The 21,007-nt window shown below is 43.2% G+C and overlaps 1 protein-coding gene across 1 annotated transcript in view; it reads right to left on the reverse strand.

The window, feature by feature from the left end:
• Window positions 1–727: 727 nt before the first annotated feature.
• Window positions 728–21,007, reverse strand: part of LOC146866832 (disintegrin and metalloproteinase domain-containing protein 9-like) — a 762,935-nt gene continuing 742,655 nt past the window's right edge. The window contains exons 20-22 of the mRNA XM_085601842.1: window positions 14,985–15,054; window positions 9,095–9,156; window positions 728–4,098 (exon numbers count right to left, since the gene is read on the reverse strand). Of these exons, the coding sequence (XP_085457968.1) occupies window positions 3,993–4,098; window positions 9,095–9,156; window positions 14,985–15,054 (238 nt within the window). The 3' untranslated portion in view covers window positions 728–3,992. The remainder of the gene's footprint in view (window positions 4,099–9,094; window positions 9,157–14,984; window positions 15,055–21,007) is intronic.

The raw sequence follows: 21,007 nt of genomic DNA on the forward strand, positions 1-21,007 counted from the left end.
TGCCATAGAGATGGTGACAGAATTTCAGGAAGATGTAACCAAAGCCTTACTTACAAGCTGGAATAAACGTCCATTTGGGAGGAGGGGTGCATTTACATAGCCACATATTGTGGCTTAGTTTCTCCCATCATTGATGGACTTTCATCGAATTTTGACCAAAATGTTTCTCATTTAAAGTAGCTTCTCCCAGGTTGGATACAACCACCATGGTTGAAAAACATCTGCCGCAACTTTCGACTTCCACATTTGGGAGGATGTAAGTCTGCCTACATTGTGGACAGAAAATATATTGTGCACACTCCAAATTAGCTTCTTGGACCTGAGTGACTGTTTAAATGATTACAGGGTAGGCTCCATCTCAATTGGTCATGTTAAAAATGGGTGGCCAGTCTTTGTTTTTAAATACGTCTTTAATTTATAAACTAGGACACCTAGAAATAACCCTGAAAATATAAGAAGATGTATTGCTAATAATACATGTTAAAAGCATTGAGGTTTATATCTGATATATTTTCTAAAAGGAAAATAGTGGGACGTTACATACACTATGCTATTGTTTTGTATACATCTGCAATGCAAATTAGACAAGGTAATGTTATTTGACTCAAGGGTTTTATTTTTGGAATCTGAATTTCTTTTACAGATATTTTACTTGAGAGACCTCAGATAGGTGGCAAATTGTATTTTTCTAGGCATAGTCAAACAGACGGAACACAGAATGGTAATATTCCATAGACACTGTAAATTTAATCAACATCAACGTGCATACATAACCGAGACAATACACTACATTCGAGAAAGTGACATGATTCAGAAAGTGTCATGCTTCAGAAATTGTCATACTTCAGTTGAACCATTGGTGCAAAATGAATTACTTAATTAGTCTCTGATTTGGTCTGCTCTTATTCACTTGAATCTTATGCTAAGTTTGGCTGCTTCAGGTGCCAGCTGACTGATGTACTAGCACAATCACCTATATTTTTATCCTACATAAATTAACACATTTAGAAAATGAAGGCGTTGCATCCCCAGCAAAATATTTTGCCTTGTATTCCGATCCTGGTTTACTGATATCCGATATGGAGTGTGCTAGACACCTCACTTTGTAACCCTCCCTCTTGTTATGAGCATGGCTGCTTTGCAGCTGGGTTCAATCTTTAAGTCTTCTTAAACTATTTAAGGCACCTTGTGTTATCGTACATATTTTATACTTGTAGAAACCACTAGAAGGAAAACAAATGGAGATGTACAGGAATGCACAAACTTTGTACCCTCACAATAATGTATGTAGAGTTGGAGAGAATAGCTTAGTAAGATGGGGTCCCACACATTACTTACAACTCTTGCCATTTCATATCTGTCACTGAACCTTATTTGTCAGGGCTAGCATCCTTGTGCCACATTTGAATGCTCACATGTACTACTAGTAACGTTTGCTCTTACTGGCAATTGGCATAGGATGCTTCACTGCCTGGTAAGTGTGACTACTGCTTAAGATAAAGCTTGTAAAGACACAAGGAGGCATGATATTCATAGGTAGCTGGCTGTTTTCTCATGGCTCGTATATTATATACATCCACCTTAACTCCAGCAGACATCAATAAACTTCCTACTTGATCTACCACAGAACATACACATTTACATCCTGTGAAACGCCCAAAGCTGGCCTATGATCATTCCATCCCACCTTCAAGCCATTTCCATCAATGGAGATATTATTATTCTTCCATTGCAGTACATTAAGTTTGCCAATATTTTTCTACCTCACATGCATTTTACTTCACTGTTGTGCTATTCTAGAGCCTCTTTCCACCGCCTAGCGCTTCAACACAGCAATTTGTGGTTTGAGCGCTGTGGAAAAACACTAAATAAATAACTGATTCCTTCCTTTCAGTAAGGAAAGTGATGGAAGGATGTTGATTCTTTAGTGAGCTTTATATCTGAGATGCTCTCTATCTTATTTTTCTGCAACTTTATTCCATAATTAAACTATCAGACGATTAGACTTAAACACCTAGATATACACATAATTGGAACGATAAGAGAAATTAACTTAATAAGAGAGCCCTTAGTCACTTTCCCCTATGCTCTACTGAATCTTTTACGATAGATCTACAAACTCCTGCTATAAGTTCGTAGTGCCATAATTAGGTTTTAAACAAATGCACTGGATCTTGGCAGACAAAGATTAAAATTTCCCATTGCCAACCTGATGGCCAAGACTGACTACCCAAATCTCCACCAACTCCACATGCCAAAACATCAATTCTCTTATCTATAGGTGGTCAGAACCATTGCAATGAGAATGTAATCTGTAAAGAATTCCTGGTGCTTCTTTCTCATCTTCAAATCCCTACACTGACTTTCCAATAATACAGGGGCCGTTTCAGGACCTAACCCCTTATCAAAAAAAGAATCCATATGCACTTTAGCAACAAATTATGGATAGTGTTTGTGCTCAGCTGACAAGCAAGTTCTCAAGTTTTCCTGAACAGGTTGCAACTCAAACATCAATTAACACAAAAATGGAACATGTTCCTTATGCACATCTAGAAGAAATCCCCATCAGAAAAAAATAGACTTTTCAAGTTTTCCAAGTTTCCCATGCCTCTCTAATGGTTTGCCACCACAATAAACATCAATGACCCTGTTTATAGAGTAAAAGTGGGTTTGTCAGATCCAGATACAATGTAAAAGTCCTCCAGACATCAATGTTTTACAGAAAAATGTCAGTCTCCAATAAAGGGTGTAAATAAAAAGATGTCCTAGTTAATTTTGACATTGTGAAAGAATGAACATTTGAAGTGCACCTTCTCTCATACCATATAACTAATGATGAACTAAAGAATGAACAATGAATACGAAGTGCATACCTTCTCTCATACCATATAACTAATGAAGCTTGCTGATGTAACAAGTATTAGTAATGCGCTCCTCCATTTCTTTTTACTGAAACAACTGAGCGCTGGGCGTGTACACATAGGCCCAATATTCAGATGTGGAGTAGAAGAGCACACATTAGCAAAGCATACTCTGGCGCACTCTATTTCATCCTCTCCTTACCAGCTCATCTCCCATCTCCAATCTTGTTACTTCCTGTTACTAGTATCTTCAGGAACTTTATAAGCCAATGGCTTGTGTACAGAACATCCAGGAACAATAGCATCATATTACGTTAGGGAAGAAACAGCAGCAGTACCACTTTGGTTGAGAGTGGTACACCCTAGGCCATATCTTGCCTAGGTTTACATAACTATACACTATTGCGTTCAGGTTTCACACTGACAATCTCACTGTCTTCAAAGCGCCCTGAGGGTGTCCGGTGCTTCTGATGCGTGCAGCATCACAAGGGAAAGGAAAGTTGGCCCATGGTTTTCTAATGATACACAGAAATATCTTCCTATTGCCTGTAAGAGTGTTGGTATTCCTGAGAAAAGTAGCCTAAGAACCTTTGATGTTCTGTTTTTTTTCCACATGTACCTTCTGCTCTGTGCTGCTCCTGCCTTTCATTCTTCATAAAACGATGCATACCTCTTCCTTTATCCTTTCCTTCTTTCTAGACCAGAGTGGCAGTGTGAGAAAACAAGGTTTCCCAAAAACGTATATTTGGTTGGAGTTTTATCCCGCAGTCTTGTTATGCAAAGTATTCCCTTAAATCCAAGAACAGCTTTCTTTCCACTTCTAGCAATACTTCATGAAGTGCATATTTGAGGAAGTTAAAGTAAATAAAAGTGATAGTAAAGATAACAGCTATTTGTTTCCCTGCAAATCCAAAGATTGTTTCTTGAGGCTCAAGATTATGCGTTGCGATCAGTAAAGTGTGTCTGTTGTGTGCAAACTCTCGTCAGTGACCTTTCCCAGGAACAGAAGATTATTCTTTAAAAGGATAAACACTGCATCCCACAGAAGACATTGGGATCGGTATTACAAAACTGTGCATTCTTTTTCTTTTGAAGCATGAGAAGTTATGCACAATGTTGGTGGATACCGCATCACACATTCTGAAATCCCTGAGGTCTGGGTGGGACTGGTGGTTTATGAAGAAAATCCAGCTTAGGAGGAGGTGGTCTTGGTGGTACAGCAGGGGTCACTGGTGGCCTGAAATAGACAAGAACATTATTAGAAACCCTCAAATATAAAAACCTGACAATTTTAGGATGTGTCCAGCAAAAAAAAACATTATATAGACTGAGAAAAACAGCAGATATCCTAAGAAGGTGGTTTATTTGGTATAATGATTAGGATGGTGTATAGCAGTGGGTATGATTCACAGAAGGGTATGTGGTGTGTTGAGTAAGATATGGTCTGTAGGAAGAGTTACATATATCAGAGAAGGTGTATGTAGGAGCTGGTGCAGTCTAAGGGAGAATGTAAAACCTAGCATGATGTGAGGAGGTGTTACTGGCGATAAGGGTGGGTTATGGAAAGAGTTGTGATTAAAGGAAGGTGCTGCATCTGGAAGAGGGAATGTTTATAGAAGGAGGTGTAGTCTCAGAGAAGAACTTGGTCTGCACAACTGGATGTGATGTATCAGTTTACAGATGGCTTGGACAAAGGTGCATGGTGAAGGATTGTTCTCTGGAAATGTAAGTGGTTCATTGAAGGAGGTGTGCCTGGTAGGGTGGTTTTTAAAAGGACTGGTGGTTTGACAAGGGAGATGTAATCTAGTAGGTGTGGTTTGTAAGAAGAGGTGTGGTCTGTGGTCAGAAGTGTGGTTAGTGAAAGAGGATGTAATCTGCGGGTAGATATTCCGTTTTTGGGAAGAGCTCTGTATGAGACGTTTTTTGCATTTGTAACAACATGTCTTGGAGAGAATGTGTAGAGAAAAAGATACTGTGCATGAGAGGAACTAGGATTTGTTGAATTAGGTGTAGTTAAACAGAGACAGGATTTGTTGTAGGAAAGAGACGTGGTCCATGTGATAATGGTTGGTCTCATAGAAGAAATTTGGAATATTGGGGGATGTTTGATAGGATAAGGTTATAGTTTGTGGCACTCTACCACACCCTCCACCGCTTCATACTAGAACAAAAGAATTTAGGATGCTTCTCTTACTTACACTCTCCTCTTACCCAGACTATTTCACCATGTCCTCTCCTCAGTGGGAAACCTCAATTCCTTCCACAGTATCTAATACCTCTTTTATGCCACACCAACAACCATCCTTTAACACGCCTAACCCTGTGAAGTCCGTATCCACATCCTGGAGCCTGATGACGAGCCTCACACTCCAGCCTCACCCATATCTCAATCTTCCCTCCTGCTTCTTTTGTCTCCCTTACCACAACCCCTCCCTGACACCCCCAGTTGGTCTGTCTCCTCATTATTATGTGATTCATAAATAAGAATGACCTAGAAATTTACTGTCTGTTCTTGAACTGAACCCTCATATTCTACTTATTATAGGAACCTGGGGAGAGGAGTTGGCCTAACGGCTAGGGCGCTCGACCTCAGACCTGGGGAACTGGGTTCGAGTCTCGGTAATGACGCCGAACATCCTGTGATTCTGGGCAAATCACTTAATCTCCCCGTGCCTAACAAAAAATGAATGTGTGTCCTCATGTAACGTAACTGGTGCTATGTAAAGCGCTCTGATACCTGATTGGATTTGTGTCAAGTTTGCGCTATATAAAACTCAGCAACAAAAAAAAGAACCTGAGTACTTAAAGAAACACTAACGATCTGCTGTGAGGCCATTTCATCTGGACACCTAATCCGTAAGCAAAACCACCCCATGAATATAGTCGGAGGCTTAGAAGATATCCACGAAAACACAGAACAGACTATAAGGTTACAAAATTAAGACACAACCAAAAGCAGATCTCTTTGGGTCTGCTGCTCCTCATCTCCACCATTCTTGTGCTCATTCCTGTTGATTTACAGACCTCTTGAGAACTCAGATGTCCTTTGGGACCTCAATCCCATCTTGCGCTGGGTCCTCTCATGGGCCAGCAGGTTCTTGTTAATTCGAGCAGTCAAGGCTAAGTTTTTCTACTCAAAGGAATAGGTAGCCAGCTGCAATTTTATGGTCCTCTCTGCCTGCCCATCCTCCAGTTGGGATGGTTACAAACTACAAGTGGACACACTGCTCTCTGCCCTGGACAATTGAGTTGATGCTGCTCCTGTGGGAGAACACTCCCATGGCACTAGGACCTCCTCAATGTGATTCTTATTTCCCTCTTAAACTTCATCCTCATTCTTCTCTGAGGTGGGCTCTAGCTGATGGAACTCCTACCAGGCTTTGAGGGCAATATAGTAATTCTGCCTCTTGGACTGCTTGTTCAGCTTCCGGCCTTATTGGTTGCACATGCTCCTCACCTCTGCTGGACTCTCCGGGTCCAAGCCCATGTTCTCATAAACGTAGGGTGCCGAAAACTGAGTGCAAGTGTGAATTGGAATAAAAAAAAAAAATTACCTGAATGAAAACCAAAAGCTAATTAATCATTCAAAAAGTCAAGTTTGGCTTTCAGTTTAGAAAGGGATTTTTAATTTCATTCGAAATCACCGAATGGTGCTGCAAAACACAAGTCCTGGATTGAACCGTTGAACACCAATGTAAGAAGTTGAATTATTGTAAGGAAAGGGCAACTGCCCTCAACTGTTGCGAGGGTGAACCCTCAAAGTTATTAAATTAACCGGAACTGAACTCCCAGGTAGCTTTGGCACTCAGCAAACATGCTTAACTTAGGGCAATGGGTAAACTATTTATGCAATACCAAAACAGTAATAAAGTCAACCCATCAAGTAATAAAAAACCCAAACTGATTAGAAAAGTAGAGTAACTTTTAATAAACAAAATAACACCACACCAACAAAAATCCAGAAAGGGGAACCAGAAATATGAGTTTGTAAAGTTTTAAGTAGAAATAGCACCAAAAGGCATTAGGCATCAATGATAGTGTACGGTCGTGGTAGGCCAGTACCTAGACACAATTTCAGACAGACCATGATGAAGCGTGGGTCGGATGTACCAACCAGATGTATCTTGGGCAAAGATGTTACCTTCTGACTTAGGGCCTCATTACGATCTTGGCAGATGGGATACTCCATCAAAAACGTGACGGATGTTCCATCCGCCGAATTACAAGTTCTATAGGATATAATGGAATTATAATTTGGGGGATGGGATATCCGTCACGTTTGTGATGCAGTAATCCTATCTGCCAAGATCGTAATCAGGCCCCTAGGTTTTTTACTCCCAACCTTTTACAATTTCGGAGCAACTCCTCTGGGTCATGTAGAAGGCTCTGTGGACCCCAGAAACAGCACTGAAGGGCCAGGAGTCACTCTAACAGGGGCCACCAGCAAGGTCTAGTCCAGGTCCAATTGCTACTGGTCAGCTGGGCACTCCAGAGAGAAGGTTTTTTGCTGCTTGTTCTGTATCTGTAGCCACAACGGAGGTCAGCCAGCCAACTGACACCTGGAGTCCACTTCTTTGCCTTTGGTGCAAGGGAGAGCATGTCCAGTTCTTCAGGGTTCGTCTCAGGTCACAGTCAGCTGGACCAGCCCACTTCGTTCTTCCGCAGGTCCAGAAAGTGTTCTTTCCAGGTGCCACATCTATACCGAGCACCAGCTAGTGGGTGGGGTTGATTCCTGGACACTACCTAACGAAAGGGGCAACATTTCCAGGGTCCAACTTACCCAGTTCTTCAGTAGTTCCTGTTTGCCTTACTGCAAGCAGGCTTAGTATGCGATGTATCAGGCCATTTTCAAGATTGTGAAAGTCTTTGTCGACTTTCCAGGAGGATATTTCAGTGAAGGGGCAGCAGTGCTATGAGAAGCCATGTCCACTCAAGGCCTGAATTAGATCTCGGTTGATGGGTTGCCCCCTCACAACAGTGACAGATATCCCGTCCACCATAGTATAAATTCTGTTACATCCTATGGGATTTATATTTCGGCTGATGGGTTATCCGTCACCCCTGTGACAAGAGTAACTAGTCCACCAAGATATAAATCAGGTCGTCAGCAATAAAGGCTCCTTACATTCCAGATAATTTTTTCTTGTGGGTGGCCTTTTGACTTAACAGTTCTCCAATAAGCTATAATAATGTAATGCTTATCTGTGGGTTTGTTTTGGCATTCCTTCAAGAAGCTATATAAATGTCATGTTTATCTGTGGAGTACTCAGTACTCCCTTTCAGAAACTGTGTGTTACATTGTCTGTTCTCCCTTTCAGTTGATGCATTATCTTACAAGGTTAATGTATTCAAATGCACGGTGGCAGCATTGTGCTACCCATTTTTTATTTTCCCTCACATATTAAACAAGTTTGCCACATTTATTTATTGTTCAAGATGCAACTTCACACCAATACCGGAGTACAATGTGAAACATAAAGCAAACAAAATGTTTTGTTAGAGTATAGCTCTTACTATATAAGATCAGCAAATAAGACAAACAGAACTTTGGTCTTTCTCTGACCATAGCAATAGATTTCCTTATTTCTCATATTCAGTGTCAGAGATGCTGAGGCTGTTCTAGAACCAATAGTGAGGCAAAGGGTGAGGTCTTATATCAATGAAAGAGCTATGTAAATGTATAGGTATTTATATAGCGCCTATCACCACTACGGGTATCTCAGCGCTGTACTCATACCACTGAAGGAACCCTTCCTGGCTTTCCATGTGAGGTGTCCACTCCTGGGCACCCCCATGGTGAGGCCAGGCATCCCAGCGCTGTTGGGGCTGTTGTGGAGATTACGCAAGCTATTGCCCAGAGTTGCAGCGTGGGACCCATGATTAGAATAGGCACTGAGGCGAGAATATCCGGTCCACGGAATTTATAGCCCGAGACCCTGCCGCGAAAGGAATCGAACCCTGGTCCCGGACCAGCGCTCTGCATCGAGGTCTGCCACTCTAACCATTGAGCCACACTTCTCCACTTCTCTATGCTTGGTATCTTTAGCCATAGTGTCCCTTTCAAGGAGCTGGTGACGGTTTTGTCAAAGTGAAAAGGAGAGAAGAGAAAAACAAACTCATGTTCTAATTGCTTGCATGGTTGTTGTATGGCAGGAAGACGTGCGTTCTCTTTAACAATTTCGTCAGAAGATCTGGTAACCCACTGACGGTGTCCAAGGAATACATTCACTAACCTGGGAGATGGAAAACTTGATATTGTGACGATGTCATCAGCCCTGATGTTGGAATTTCCATCCTAGATAATAAGAGAAAAAGCCACAAGTGTCAAAGAAGAGCACCTCAACCAGATACTCACTGCACCTGTGAGAAGATATGGTTGTTACAGAAAGAGCTGAATGTTTCTTATGCTAACATTTTCATGGCAAGCCACTAAAATTTAAGTTGATCTTTAAAAATACAAGTAAAACTTAGATTTTTTCAGTGGTGCTAGTGAACTCTGAAAGTGATGGGGTGCAAATAACTCTCAAAAAGCATGGATTGAACCGACCATTCGCCTTTCCCCAATATATTTTTGTATCAAAAAACAGTGCCATGCTTTTCACAGCAAAATTTCAAAATAAATTGCCTAAGATTCAGGAGTTCTGAAGGTGTACTAATGAAATATTGGAAAACTTTTATGGTGTAGCAGTCAAGTCTTTCCGCATGGGGTTTATAAGGGTTCATACTCGCCAACAAGAATTTGAAAAACTGTGCAAAATCTGTGCATTTGTCAGCGTAATTTGCCTAACAGTTGGCTATAGAGCTATGTATATGAAGTACAGGCAGTTTTCAAGATGTGTAGATAATGTTTGTTCTTCACTTCTCCTGGGTTTGTTCTTCACTTCTACATTCCACTTCTTTACATTGGTTCACCCCGGCCCTTCCAAGTGGATTCACAGTCACTTTAATTTCTGTCCATATATTTGTTACTGAGAATCTACTTGGCAGTGGGAGGATAGAATCATTAAAAATTATACAAATCTCTGTCTCAAAGGCAGAGCTAGACAAATCCGAGACACCCATGCAGCAGACCTGCTGCTGAATTTGCAGGGCCCTTACAGAATCAAAGAAGCAGGCAAGTTATACTCTCACATTCTCAGGCCTCGGATTGCAGTAGTAATAATATTAAAAGGCTTTATCAATATAGATAATGAAATGTTCACATAAAAGTACAAAAATACCGATCAAAGCACGAAGCGCTGTACGAAGCATTCTTAAGGTCACATACACTTCGCTGTGGAGTTTGCATCCACATAAATGCTGTTTTTAAGTGTACTACTCCCATTTTGGAGTTTGTTAAACTTTTACCAACTCATAAAATGAAACTGCGGCCGGCCTCATGCCGAATTTGTATTTGGAAGGAGTGTGACGTAGGCGTCCTTTCCAAATACAGAATCGTTATGCAATGTGCCAATGTTTTGCATAACGATATTCGGTTGCAAAAGATTTACTAATTACTGACTCCTGAATTGGGATGTAATCGTTTTGCGAACGGGAAGGTATGCGCTTGGGCCTATTACGAATGTAAAAATAGTGTGTTGGGAGTAGGTAGTGGTCCCTAGGACTACTAACAACTCAACACCGAAATTAAAATAGAAAAAAAAAACGTTTAAAAAAAATTGCCTTTTACCTTTAAGGAGAATGAGCTGGTGGTCGCCTGACCCTACATGCCACCATCCCTGTGCTGCTGAGTCACAATTTGCGACTTACCACATCAGTAGTCATGAGGTAGGTCGGATTGCGACCCACTCCAAGTTGGTATTTAGCAAACCAACCTGTTAGTACATAGGTCAGTTCGTTAAAATCTTTGCTGGTCACAAAAATACTGGCCTCAAGTTGCTACTGGATTTTTACGACCCGAAATTCGTATATCGGGCCCTAAGCGTTCTTTGTTATTAAAAAACAGAGCAGCAATGAACCTTCAGAGCAAAGCATGAATTATTACTATGATACCATTTTCAAATATCAGAAATGCAACCATTTTGTCTCCAAAAAGTCAGTGCTCTAAGTTGTGGAAATATACATCTTTTGCTATCAAAAATAAACTTGTCATTTTGAATAAACAAATGTTTGGTCCCAATAACCAGCTTGACATTTTCTCCAAGTGCTCCTGCAGCACCAGGACACATTCTTACTTTCACCCAAAAGAATATCCTCCTGTTGCAGGGGTTTCTAATAATATCCTCACATTGCATGGATTTCCACCACCATTATGCCACAGATTAAGGATTTAGATAAACAATACTCACAGCATGTCAAGAATGGGCTACTGAAATAGCAAGTATAGGCACATTCAGTCACAAATGCCCACCTTATTTCATGAATATCATGTTTGTTGCCAGAAACGCCCACTTTATATCAAAGATGGGCCACTATTGTGCCAGGAACAGCCAAAATATTACCAAAAAGAGTCACAATATACTAGTTGGATCACTATTATACTAGATATAGTGTGGTCAGAATGCCCACAGTATATGGTGTGCAAGGGATTGTCGTAATATGTCAAACAAGGGGCACAATTATGCTGAGTAGCTACTGGTTGCGAATAGTATGTAATGTTTATTTTTTGAGGGCACTGGTGTATTACAGTATTGTCATTAGATTACCAGTTTATCGTTTATTTGTATGTGTTTCACTATTTGTTTTCACTGTTTTGCTACCATTTTTACAATACTTTGTGTGTCGATCACAAAAATCTACCACCTTGTCCGAACATTTACATATGTATTACAACTGTGATAACTCAGGGTTTCATGTGTCACCTGTCTCAGAGCTTCTTGGGGTTCTGACTGGGGCAGTTCGGTCCCCTCTTTAAGTTTAAATTGTGTAACGTCATTTGCAGGTCGCATGAAAAGTCATTGTGTCCAGTGAAGTCTGACACATTCGTATTGAAGTCTTTTTTTCAAGCTGCCAGGTGAAGCACTGGGACTCTAGTCAGCATTCACTGTAGACAGCATTGAGGCTTTTGCAGAGAGGAAACTTGTGATGGTAAGTGAAGACTGTAAGACAGCACGCCCGGCCCATTTTCTGCCTCCTTTAATCGCACACGTGAAGCTAGGAGCATCTCCAGTGAGATGCTCCTCAAAACACCATCAGTCTAAACCCTGTCTCCTCCCAGCGGAGCAGGAGGATCACTGTCAGTGGCCTTTTAGAATGTGGTGTGCTCAATAAGAGTCCAGCCACATTCTGCTGTATCCAGTCTACTGTGGTCTCAACAACATCTCAGCACCCTGATGACGCCATGTCTGCCTGCTCAGTCAGGGCTGCATCATATGATCCATACATTGGTAAAGATTACCAGCTCGAGGGGTGGTCTGCCGGGATACCCAGACTGACGAAACCCCATCCATAAGGTAAATGTATAGTGCGGTGTACTGACTGTCTTTGGCTCCCTTTCTGCACACCCAGAACTCTCTTCAACCAGATTCAACAGCTCATAAGGGAAAAGAGAGAGGGGGTCCTTTTGAGTTTGGCCAATCGAGAGCAACACTGTAAATTGGCGTTACTCCCACCCGGCTAACCCTGTGGTTTACCTGCTCCGGTTAGAGTTGAGGGAGTTCTGGGTTGCCCACAGCCGAGCGTCAATTGGCTGCACTGTCAGAAACCTTTGACCTGATGGCCTGTTTGCCACAAGGTGATGAGGTCTTAATTATGGTCGACCTGCTTAGGGTGGGTTGACTTCAACTAGATTTTACTGGTCTTTACTGTAGCCTGCCAGCTTCCACCTTCCAGTCATAAACTTATGCACAGTTTCTTCCGACCACAAACCTTGCTATTCCGCTGCTAGTTTCATCTCCAAGTATCTTTCAGCCATGTCCCTTCAATCGGGTCTTTCGCCAAGCTGCAAGCTTCTTATACCATGCCCATTAGTACTTATACTGTGGGGTTAAGGCAATTTCCATTGTGCCTTTGCGTTTTTTAAATCCTCTGTGTACATGTGCATACCTGTTGACTTTCAATAATTATGATTTGGTTCTCTGTAAGAGGAGTGGTGCATCATGCTCCCTTCAGCCCTTATTCCGTGTCCCTTTAGATGGATGATTTTGTCTATATATGGATGACTGTGTCAGTACACTGGAATGTGCAAATTTGTCAGTACGAGGTTGGAGGCTTTGGGCTGGGGATAGGAATGATGTAAGTATAAGAGTGAGTTTAGAGAGCTGGAGGGTTTTTTGATGCTGTAAGCCGAATCTGAGGTAGGACTTCAAACTAGCCACCGGCAACCAATTCATGATTATGGCCAGACACATGCTTGCGCAACATGGAGGAGATGGACATTAGACTCCATACTGGTTCTTTTTTTATTACACCCCATAGTTTAACTTTGGCCCAGAGGTTGTGTGTACACATCTGACTAGTATATTAGTTATTTGGGTAGAGGTTCAGGGTTAAGGACCAGAGGTGAAGCAGATGACTTCACCTTCAATTAAAAGATGCCCCAGAGACGACAGAACGTCTTTGAAAGACCATATCATACCCTCACGCGCACATCATAGGACCAAAGTCATATAACTGTTCACTGCCATCACTGCAGTCCACAGAACTCCTCACTCTATCTCACCTTACAGAACAATTAAAGGATGCTAGTTAAGCCATGCCACAGCAAGATATGCAGCATGGCTTTGTAGGTATTTAATTTCAAACAATGCCATTCAACAAGACTAACTTCTCCTGCTATGGACAACCATTCAACCTCATGAATAAAGTATATGGCAAAGTTCTAAGGCTCATGCATCCACATACTATTTAAACCATAATGAAACAATACAGTCTACGCTACACCTCATTGACAAAACAGTGACACCATACCACCATGATTACAGTCCAAGTGAAAACGAAAACCAGGTGGGGAAAGATGCCCAGATTTGCCACAATACCACCCAGATGGTCGAAATACACTGTGCAGATGTGGTTAACATAAAACAGGAATCCAGAGTTTTACGCCTTGGACTTTTAAGGGCATAGCCTGTGGTTCTGCCATTTGAATTCTGATTGGAGGATTAAGGATTATTGAGGCAAACAGCAATTGGGAAGACACTATAGGCTTGGGTACAAGACTGCAGAAGGTTCGTCAGAGTCAGTTGTCTGTACCACTATCCAAACAATTGCATGCATAGGCAGAATCTCCAGTTTTACTTCATGAAGAAGCTAGCGGAATTTGTGCACTGTCTGCGCTTTGCACTGCTGCTGATTTTCTTCATCCCACATTCTCTCAGAGGTGTCTGATGGGTATCCAGATGCATTCTATGTTGGCACCAATCTGACAGAATTGTACCATATAGTACATTACAACTAGCTAAGTGTGTAATGTTTCTCTCTGTGTGCTAATTCTAAACAGCTTGGCAGCAGTATATCATGAGTAATACTGTCACAGAGCACAGCTAAAGTCTGAGGTCACCCGTTATAATGAAGCTCCCAGAGTAGCACGGTACACGTGGTAATGTTCAGCCCAAACAGCACCTAAAGAAGCAATACAACACATACATTACCATAATGAAACAGGGAATTCAGGAGCATCCACTCTGCCCCTATGAAAGAAGCTGGCAGCAGATACAAGGCATGTAGAATCTAGCCACCATATCCCCAAGCATGTACAATACAGGTGCATAGAATGCAGGGTCCAATCACCCGAACGACAAACATGTTCAGGACAGATGAATGGAATCTGTAGTGTTCAATCACTGAAACCCCCAGACAACTACCAAGAAGATGCACAGAATTTAGGTCCAACTTACCCTATCCCAGGCATGGACCAGTCAGTTGCCTGGAATGTAGGATCCAAATCACCCTGCCTCCAAGGCATGTACCAAATAACTGCATGTAATGAAGGGCCCAAATTCTCCTATCCGTTGGTATGTCCCAGACAGACACATTGAATGTGGTGTCTAACGAGCCTGTTTCTCTCAAATATGGGAACACAGCGTCATATTCCATTGGCCTTCTTACTCAAAGCATAATTATTAATCAACAGAATTCTGATTGAGTTTGTAAATGATTGCATTAAATGAACGTATTTAAAGTATTTAAATTGAGCTGACAGCGGGGAGCAAATACAAATTGAGTGAACATGCTCCTGCACCTTACCTGGTCATTTTTCTGGTTCTGGTTCGGTTTTGGCCGTCTTGTCTGCACCGGGTTTGAGTTGTTGTTATCCCTGTGTAAACAATGCACACTCAGAATGAGAGAGAGGCAGCAAGGTCTGATCAGATAAATTACACATTTAATTTACCCCGCCCCTGCTAGCTCACTGGAATCCACAAAGGCCTATGTTGGCAGTCACAGCCACTATGGGCACGGTGTGCCTTTCACTCCTCTGAAACATGTAGGAGCTAACTAATGTTCATTTAGGGCCCCATGGGACTCAGAAGGACAGAGGTGCCTTATTAATGAAAGGGAAATAATACACGTAACTTTGTTTTCCTATCTACTTCAGAGTGGGACTAAGGCTTTGCTTTCTCGGTCTGGTATGTGTCTTCAAACAACAAAGGGTGATGAGTGGAATGCTTGCAATAGTTCCAGTCGATAGTTATTTGGCCAACTGCACCAACCCAGAAAGTGGGAAACCAAATGCAAATCAGCCGTGCTACAACTCCAATAGGAACAGTCTAGCCCCAGCAACCAGGCCAAGTCCCCTCTGTGCCGGAACACAAGCAAACCCTGACTGGTTTCAGCCTTGTTGGCTCTCATCAGTGAGGTGCACTTTAGATCCTATGGCACAGTGAACAGAAGATCCACATCTGAGCATACCCGATGCACTTAGGGTGTCACATCAACAAAAGGTGGTCTGTAGAATGATTGCATGCACCCCAGAGTGTGTCGAAACGGAAGAATGTCTACTTGCAAAATATGGGCATTCTACAATTCTTGAACAGGAGCCCTTTAGTGAGGGTGCAAACAGAGAGCCTCTTAACAGAATTTCTGCTTGATCCCAAAATAAGGATGATTTTGAGAGGGAAACGGTAATGATGAAGTCCATTAGCCAAGATGTAGTTTAAGATGAATTTATTAGGTCTTACTTACAGGTTGGAAAGATCATGTAGGGCAGCCCCACCAGTAGCAGCCTGCCTGCTGCTCAGCCCATACTCCAACTGTCACCCCTCACTTCAGAGGCACCCAAACATTCTATTCATCATCACCACACCAACATTCCATGCAGCACATTCCCACTGGCAGAGCAGCTAGGGAGAAAGCCGCTCAGCAGGTGTGCAAGAGGATACATTTATATACAGGACACTACAGAGACTTTGCTAAGGGGATAGTCTCCTCTGTTTATGGTCCTTTTCACTGTGTAGCTATGTTCCGGGTGCTGTGGTTCTTAACCCCTTCCTGAGATGCATTGTGTGTGGTGTGGAAGAGTCAGGTCCTCTGGATGGGGTGCTGTTACATCGCTTACGGTCTATGATTGCAGTGGAAAAGATTCTTGCTCGGGAATCACAATAGCAGTGTTTACCTTGAGCAGAAATCCTTCTCACTAGACATCAGGGAATTTCAAAGGAAAAGCATTCCCTCTCCCTTAAACCACAGACACAATCACCACTCCACCCAGCAGTGAACAGCCTTTCCACTCGTCTTTTCTGCTGTCCTATCTGCCCCTTGTTTACAGCAAAGCCCACTAGGTAGCAGAGATCTGTTACTGTCTTTCTGTAATAAAGAAAGCGACCAATATCCCCACTCCCCAGGCACAGCCAGCAGCAGCACCATTGGAAAGGGGATACTCTGCCATTTTCTAATGGAACCCTCCTAAAAGAAATATTACTAGGTGATTGCACAAGAGCTGCAATCTCTGAGAAGGAATCCTTTCCAGAAGACATTCTTGCATTTTGACTGCAGTTCTACCACAGCCTCAATCAGGAATCCTTTCAAGAGGGCCGCCATTTTAAAGGAGAGGCTCTCCCATTTGTCTCCAAGCCTGGGACGCTGAAATGTACACATCTTTTAGCGCCGAGAAAAGTCCCTGTTGCTCTTTCCACAACTCAGTGGTGCAATGTACTAATCTGCCACCACTTCCCTCAGGATAAGAAACAGTGTAATGCCTGAGAACTTGCTCGGAGTTGTCCTTTTTGCCAGTGTTGGCTCATCCCCACCATTCTAAATTCCGGCGTTCTACTAATCTACCCCCTTGCCGGTGTGGGCATATTGGGGTGGTATGTTCGCCCATGTCCCCCTTTGGGGTGGGGCAATGCTCTTGGATGCTATGAGGTTGTGCCTGGAGGTGGATCCTGTCCTGAGGCGGGGGGTGGGGGGGTCTTGAAGACTGTTCTTGCAGGAGAATTGAATACACCTCTCTGGTTTCTTTCCCTGGACTATCAGACATTTATACGTGGACAGCTTCGATCTTAAAATCTAGGCAGTGAGAAACTGCCAAAATGGGTTGCTTCGCAGTTATCCAAAGAAGACCTGCAAAGCAGGCAGTATAAACAGAGAATATCTGTGAGAGCGCCAACCGGGTATGGTGGACAGCAGTTTTAGACTGAATTGGAAAACATCTTCTGGTGTGGTAGGCATAAGGTCTGCATTTTTGAACTTATGCAATTCATTGACTTGGTTTTGCTTATTGGTTTAGGGACCAATGAGATAGCCCTCGGAGCCATGAAATATGGGTGGTGAGCAAACGAGGTATGTTTATAAACTGTCCTTTCCAATCGTGGCAAGATCCAATCGGTTCATGAACAAAACAAAGCACCAGATTCAGGGTTTGTGTTCGGGCTCCTGTGAACAGACCTTGAATATAGGGTAGTGTCCTCATTCCCCAAGAGGCCCGTCTCTGAAAGGTCAGAAGGTGTTTTTTGCCGAGTCTCTGATTTTAGAGAAAGAGGCCTGGGCGCCTACTCTTTTCTAGGGTTTCCTGGTTTCAGTATCTATTTATTACAAATCCCTTTCAGGGGGGGGTCAGTGGTTTCAAAATTTGTCGCACTTAGTGGTTATCGGTGTTTACAGTTTTTTTCATCATAAAAATACGGGGACAATGTTTATCTAGTGCATGTAAATAAAATAATGTCGCTTTATTTACTTCCTCACTCGTTCATTAATAATATTGTCAGTACAGTACCTGACCTACAGGCAGCGCAGCTCACAAAATCAGACAAGGTTTGCTGTTTTGTGCTTCCGAGCGACGTTTACTGCAGTTTATAGCTAAATCATCTGTTTATTGAGTTAATGTATGCCATCAAAACAGGCGCATGGCGGCTTCGGAGCTTGCACCTCGGGACTGAAGAGGTCCATTATGATCCTTGAGCTTTCAAAAGTGTCCCTGGAGCAGGCTCTCAGAGAAGGATGATAACGTCATGGTTTTGCTCCTGACCTTAGATTAACATCCGGATTACAGTTCAGCTGTAAACCTGCTTACCCCCAGAACGAGCTATGGGTGAGCTTAATACAGACTGGCGATTCATGCCCCGGAAATGTCAGAGTCATGTCAGAGTAATAGACATAGGCCCCCGGGGCCCAGAGTCCTCGGGCATGGTCCAGTAAGGAGCACCTGCACTTCTTGAATCTAAAAGGGAAAGTCCCTGCACTTCTCAGCACAGCTGCAATCATGGCTTTAACTAGGATGGAAAAATGTGGCTGTGGGATCTCTTAAAGGGGCGTGGCCTATGGAATTAAGCGTGTGTGTAAGTAAACATGTTTAACTAAATTTCAGTGATTTCCATAGTGCGCCACCCGAACAGTATTTTGGTTCCTCTCTAAGCTTTCTGTTATTGCATCCAGATATAAAACCCAACGACTGACCTAGACCTAAAACCAGCCAGGACTGTTGGCTTTCTCAGTGATTTTGTTGTAAATAATTCGTTTTTGAAAATGTTTTGTGAGACTGACTTAAACTTTACTGAGGCGTGTGGAAGGGGTAGCAGTCTTCAGAGTGTCTCAATCACACCCTTTATTTCCACTCAATGCTAGACATCTCCTTCATCCATATGTTACACCTCATCTCCTTCCTCCTCAGCACCTTTTTTAGGTCTCGCCTGGCGAACGCAGCGCAAAAGCACTGTCGCCATTGAGATCTATTGTTGCTGACTTGCCTCGGAAATGGGACAGGAGTTGGGCACGCGCAGGGCTTTTGGCGGATTGGAGCCTGTGTACGCGCACGTGAACACGCACGTCCACACACACAATGTGCACATCTCCTGTCCCCCTTCCGACCACATGCCATCCCCGTTGGAGTGGCCCGCTGCAAGACGGGGCTGCTCAGAATGCAAAAAGGACACTGTGCCTCGATCAGGCACCAACAATAGCCCACACGGAGCCCCCCAGCCCTTCTTCACTCGCCGGGCTGCTCTCTTCTGGCGGGGGCTCCTCCTCGCGGTGGCAGCACTTCTCTTGCGGGACTTCCCTACACTCCTGGGAGCCCCGCGCTGCCGTGGGCAGCCTCGGCCACCCGCACTCTTTACCCGGGCCCCCTCCTAGGACCCAGGGCTTTTCTCCACTCCGGCTGCCACCGCGGGGCTCTCACCTTCAGCATGGAGAGGGAGAGGATGTGGTCCGTCGGCTTAAACTGCCAACTTTGGTGCTGGAAACCAGAGTTCGAGCCTCAAGGTCGGGTCCACGTCCTGTGATTCTGGGCAAATCACTTAATCTCCCCGTGCCTGAATGTGTAATGTAAATACGGTGCTCATGTAAAGCTCTCCAATACCTTCGGGTTGAGTTTGCGCTATATAAATATGCACCAAAAAAAAAATGGGAGCCCCGCGTTAGCACGGCACGCCGGTTTCTCTTCCTGCCGGAGCAGGCCCCGCTCACGTCCCGGGTAAGGGCGCTTGACGTCCGGTTTTGCCGAACAGGGCCGCGGCGGTGATTGCTTCTTGCACACATTGTGCAGTTGTTTCTTGTCACTTGATTTCCTAGAGGAATCAGTGAAAGGTTGGCATCCGTGGCTATTCAGAAATTGTTTTCTTCATTTGATGATGGGGTCTCTAATTTTTTGGCGCTTTTGGTTGTAGGTTGGAAGTTTCCCCGTTGCCCACAGGTTAAAATCTCATTTTTGGAGGAACTGTTTAAGATGGTTACACAGCATCCATTCATCTGTGGCATGCAGACTATGGTCAAGTCCTGATGATTTTGGGCTCTTTGGTTTTTCTAGGTTTACCGTGGTCTGTATGTCGTCAGTGACATTTTAACAGGTAAAGTTGAAGGATATGATCTGGTCTAGTAGGGGCATACACTTAAAGTTGAACAGGAGTGCTTAGACGATGCAGCTTTGGGATGCTTCAGTGTGCAGTCAAAGGACTTGATATTAACAGATAGTGGACAATGAATGCTATGTCTGCCTTGGAGTTAAGAGCGGATGCAGTTTGATACTTCCCTGTATGCCAAGGCCGGCTCTTTGCAACCCTAAAATATTGTGATTACCAACAATTTTTAGGTTTTTGTGAGAGTTTGTTATTGGCATTGTAAATGACAATACGTTTTATTCATCTATTTTAAAAACACCACAGCTCAAACTCTCATAAATGCGAGACCTATTGCATTGCAAATGCTTGTTTTTTTACTCCGTCCTGAATGCACTTCCTCGTATCGCCTTCACTTCACCACCCCAACCACACAACACACCCACCCACCTGTAAGCACTACATTTTATTTTAATATTCCCATGTCAATATTTTGACAACTGTGCACCTCCTTCACACACATTTACACAGAATCAAAATTGCAGCCGGAATAAGTGAACATTGTGCTGTGTGCTCTGCAGAGAGGACAGGGATTGGATGAATATCTTTTCTGAGCACCTTTCCGGCCAATGAGAGGACAGCCAGAGCCTACTCAGTTCACAGGATAGTAGCAAACATTTTATGGAGTGCAAGATTACGGTTAAGAAAAACGTGTGAAGCATAAACAGGATTTCAATCGCTGATATGAATTACCTTACAATGTTCACGTTCATTATTAAAAAATCACTGAGTCTCTTTGCCTGCAATATTCAGGACGTGAATATAGGGCACGAAAGGGACCCGTTTCAATGTCCGTTTTTAATTACTACAGGGTCTGAGACCTGGACGGACCCGGCCCATATAAAGCTCTGTCTGTACTACATTTAATGGGAGAGTATTGGCACTTTTTGGTTTCCGTTTCCGTGGCAGGCGACTTACTACGTCACAAGGACGTAGTAAGTG

This window comes from Triturus cristatus, chromosome 1_2 (genome assembly GCF_964204655.1).
Source record: "Triturus cristatus chromosome 1_2, aTriCri1.1, whole genome shotgun sequence".
Lineage (NCBI taxonomy): Eukaryota > Metazoa > Chordata > Amphibia > Caudata > Salamandridae > Triturus > Triturus cristatus.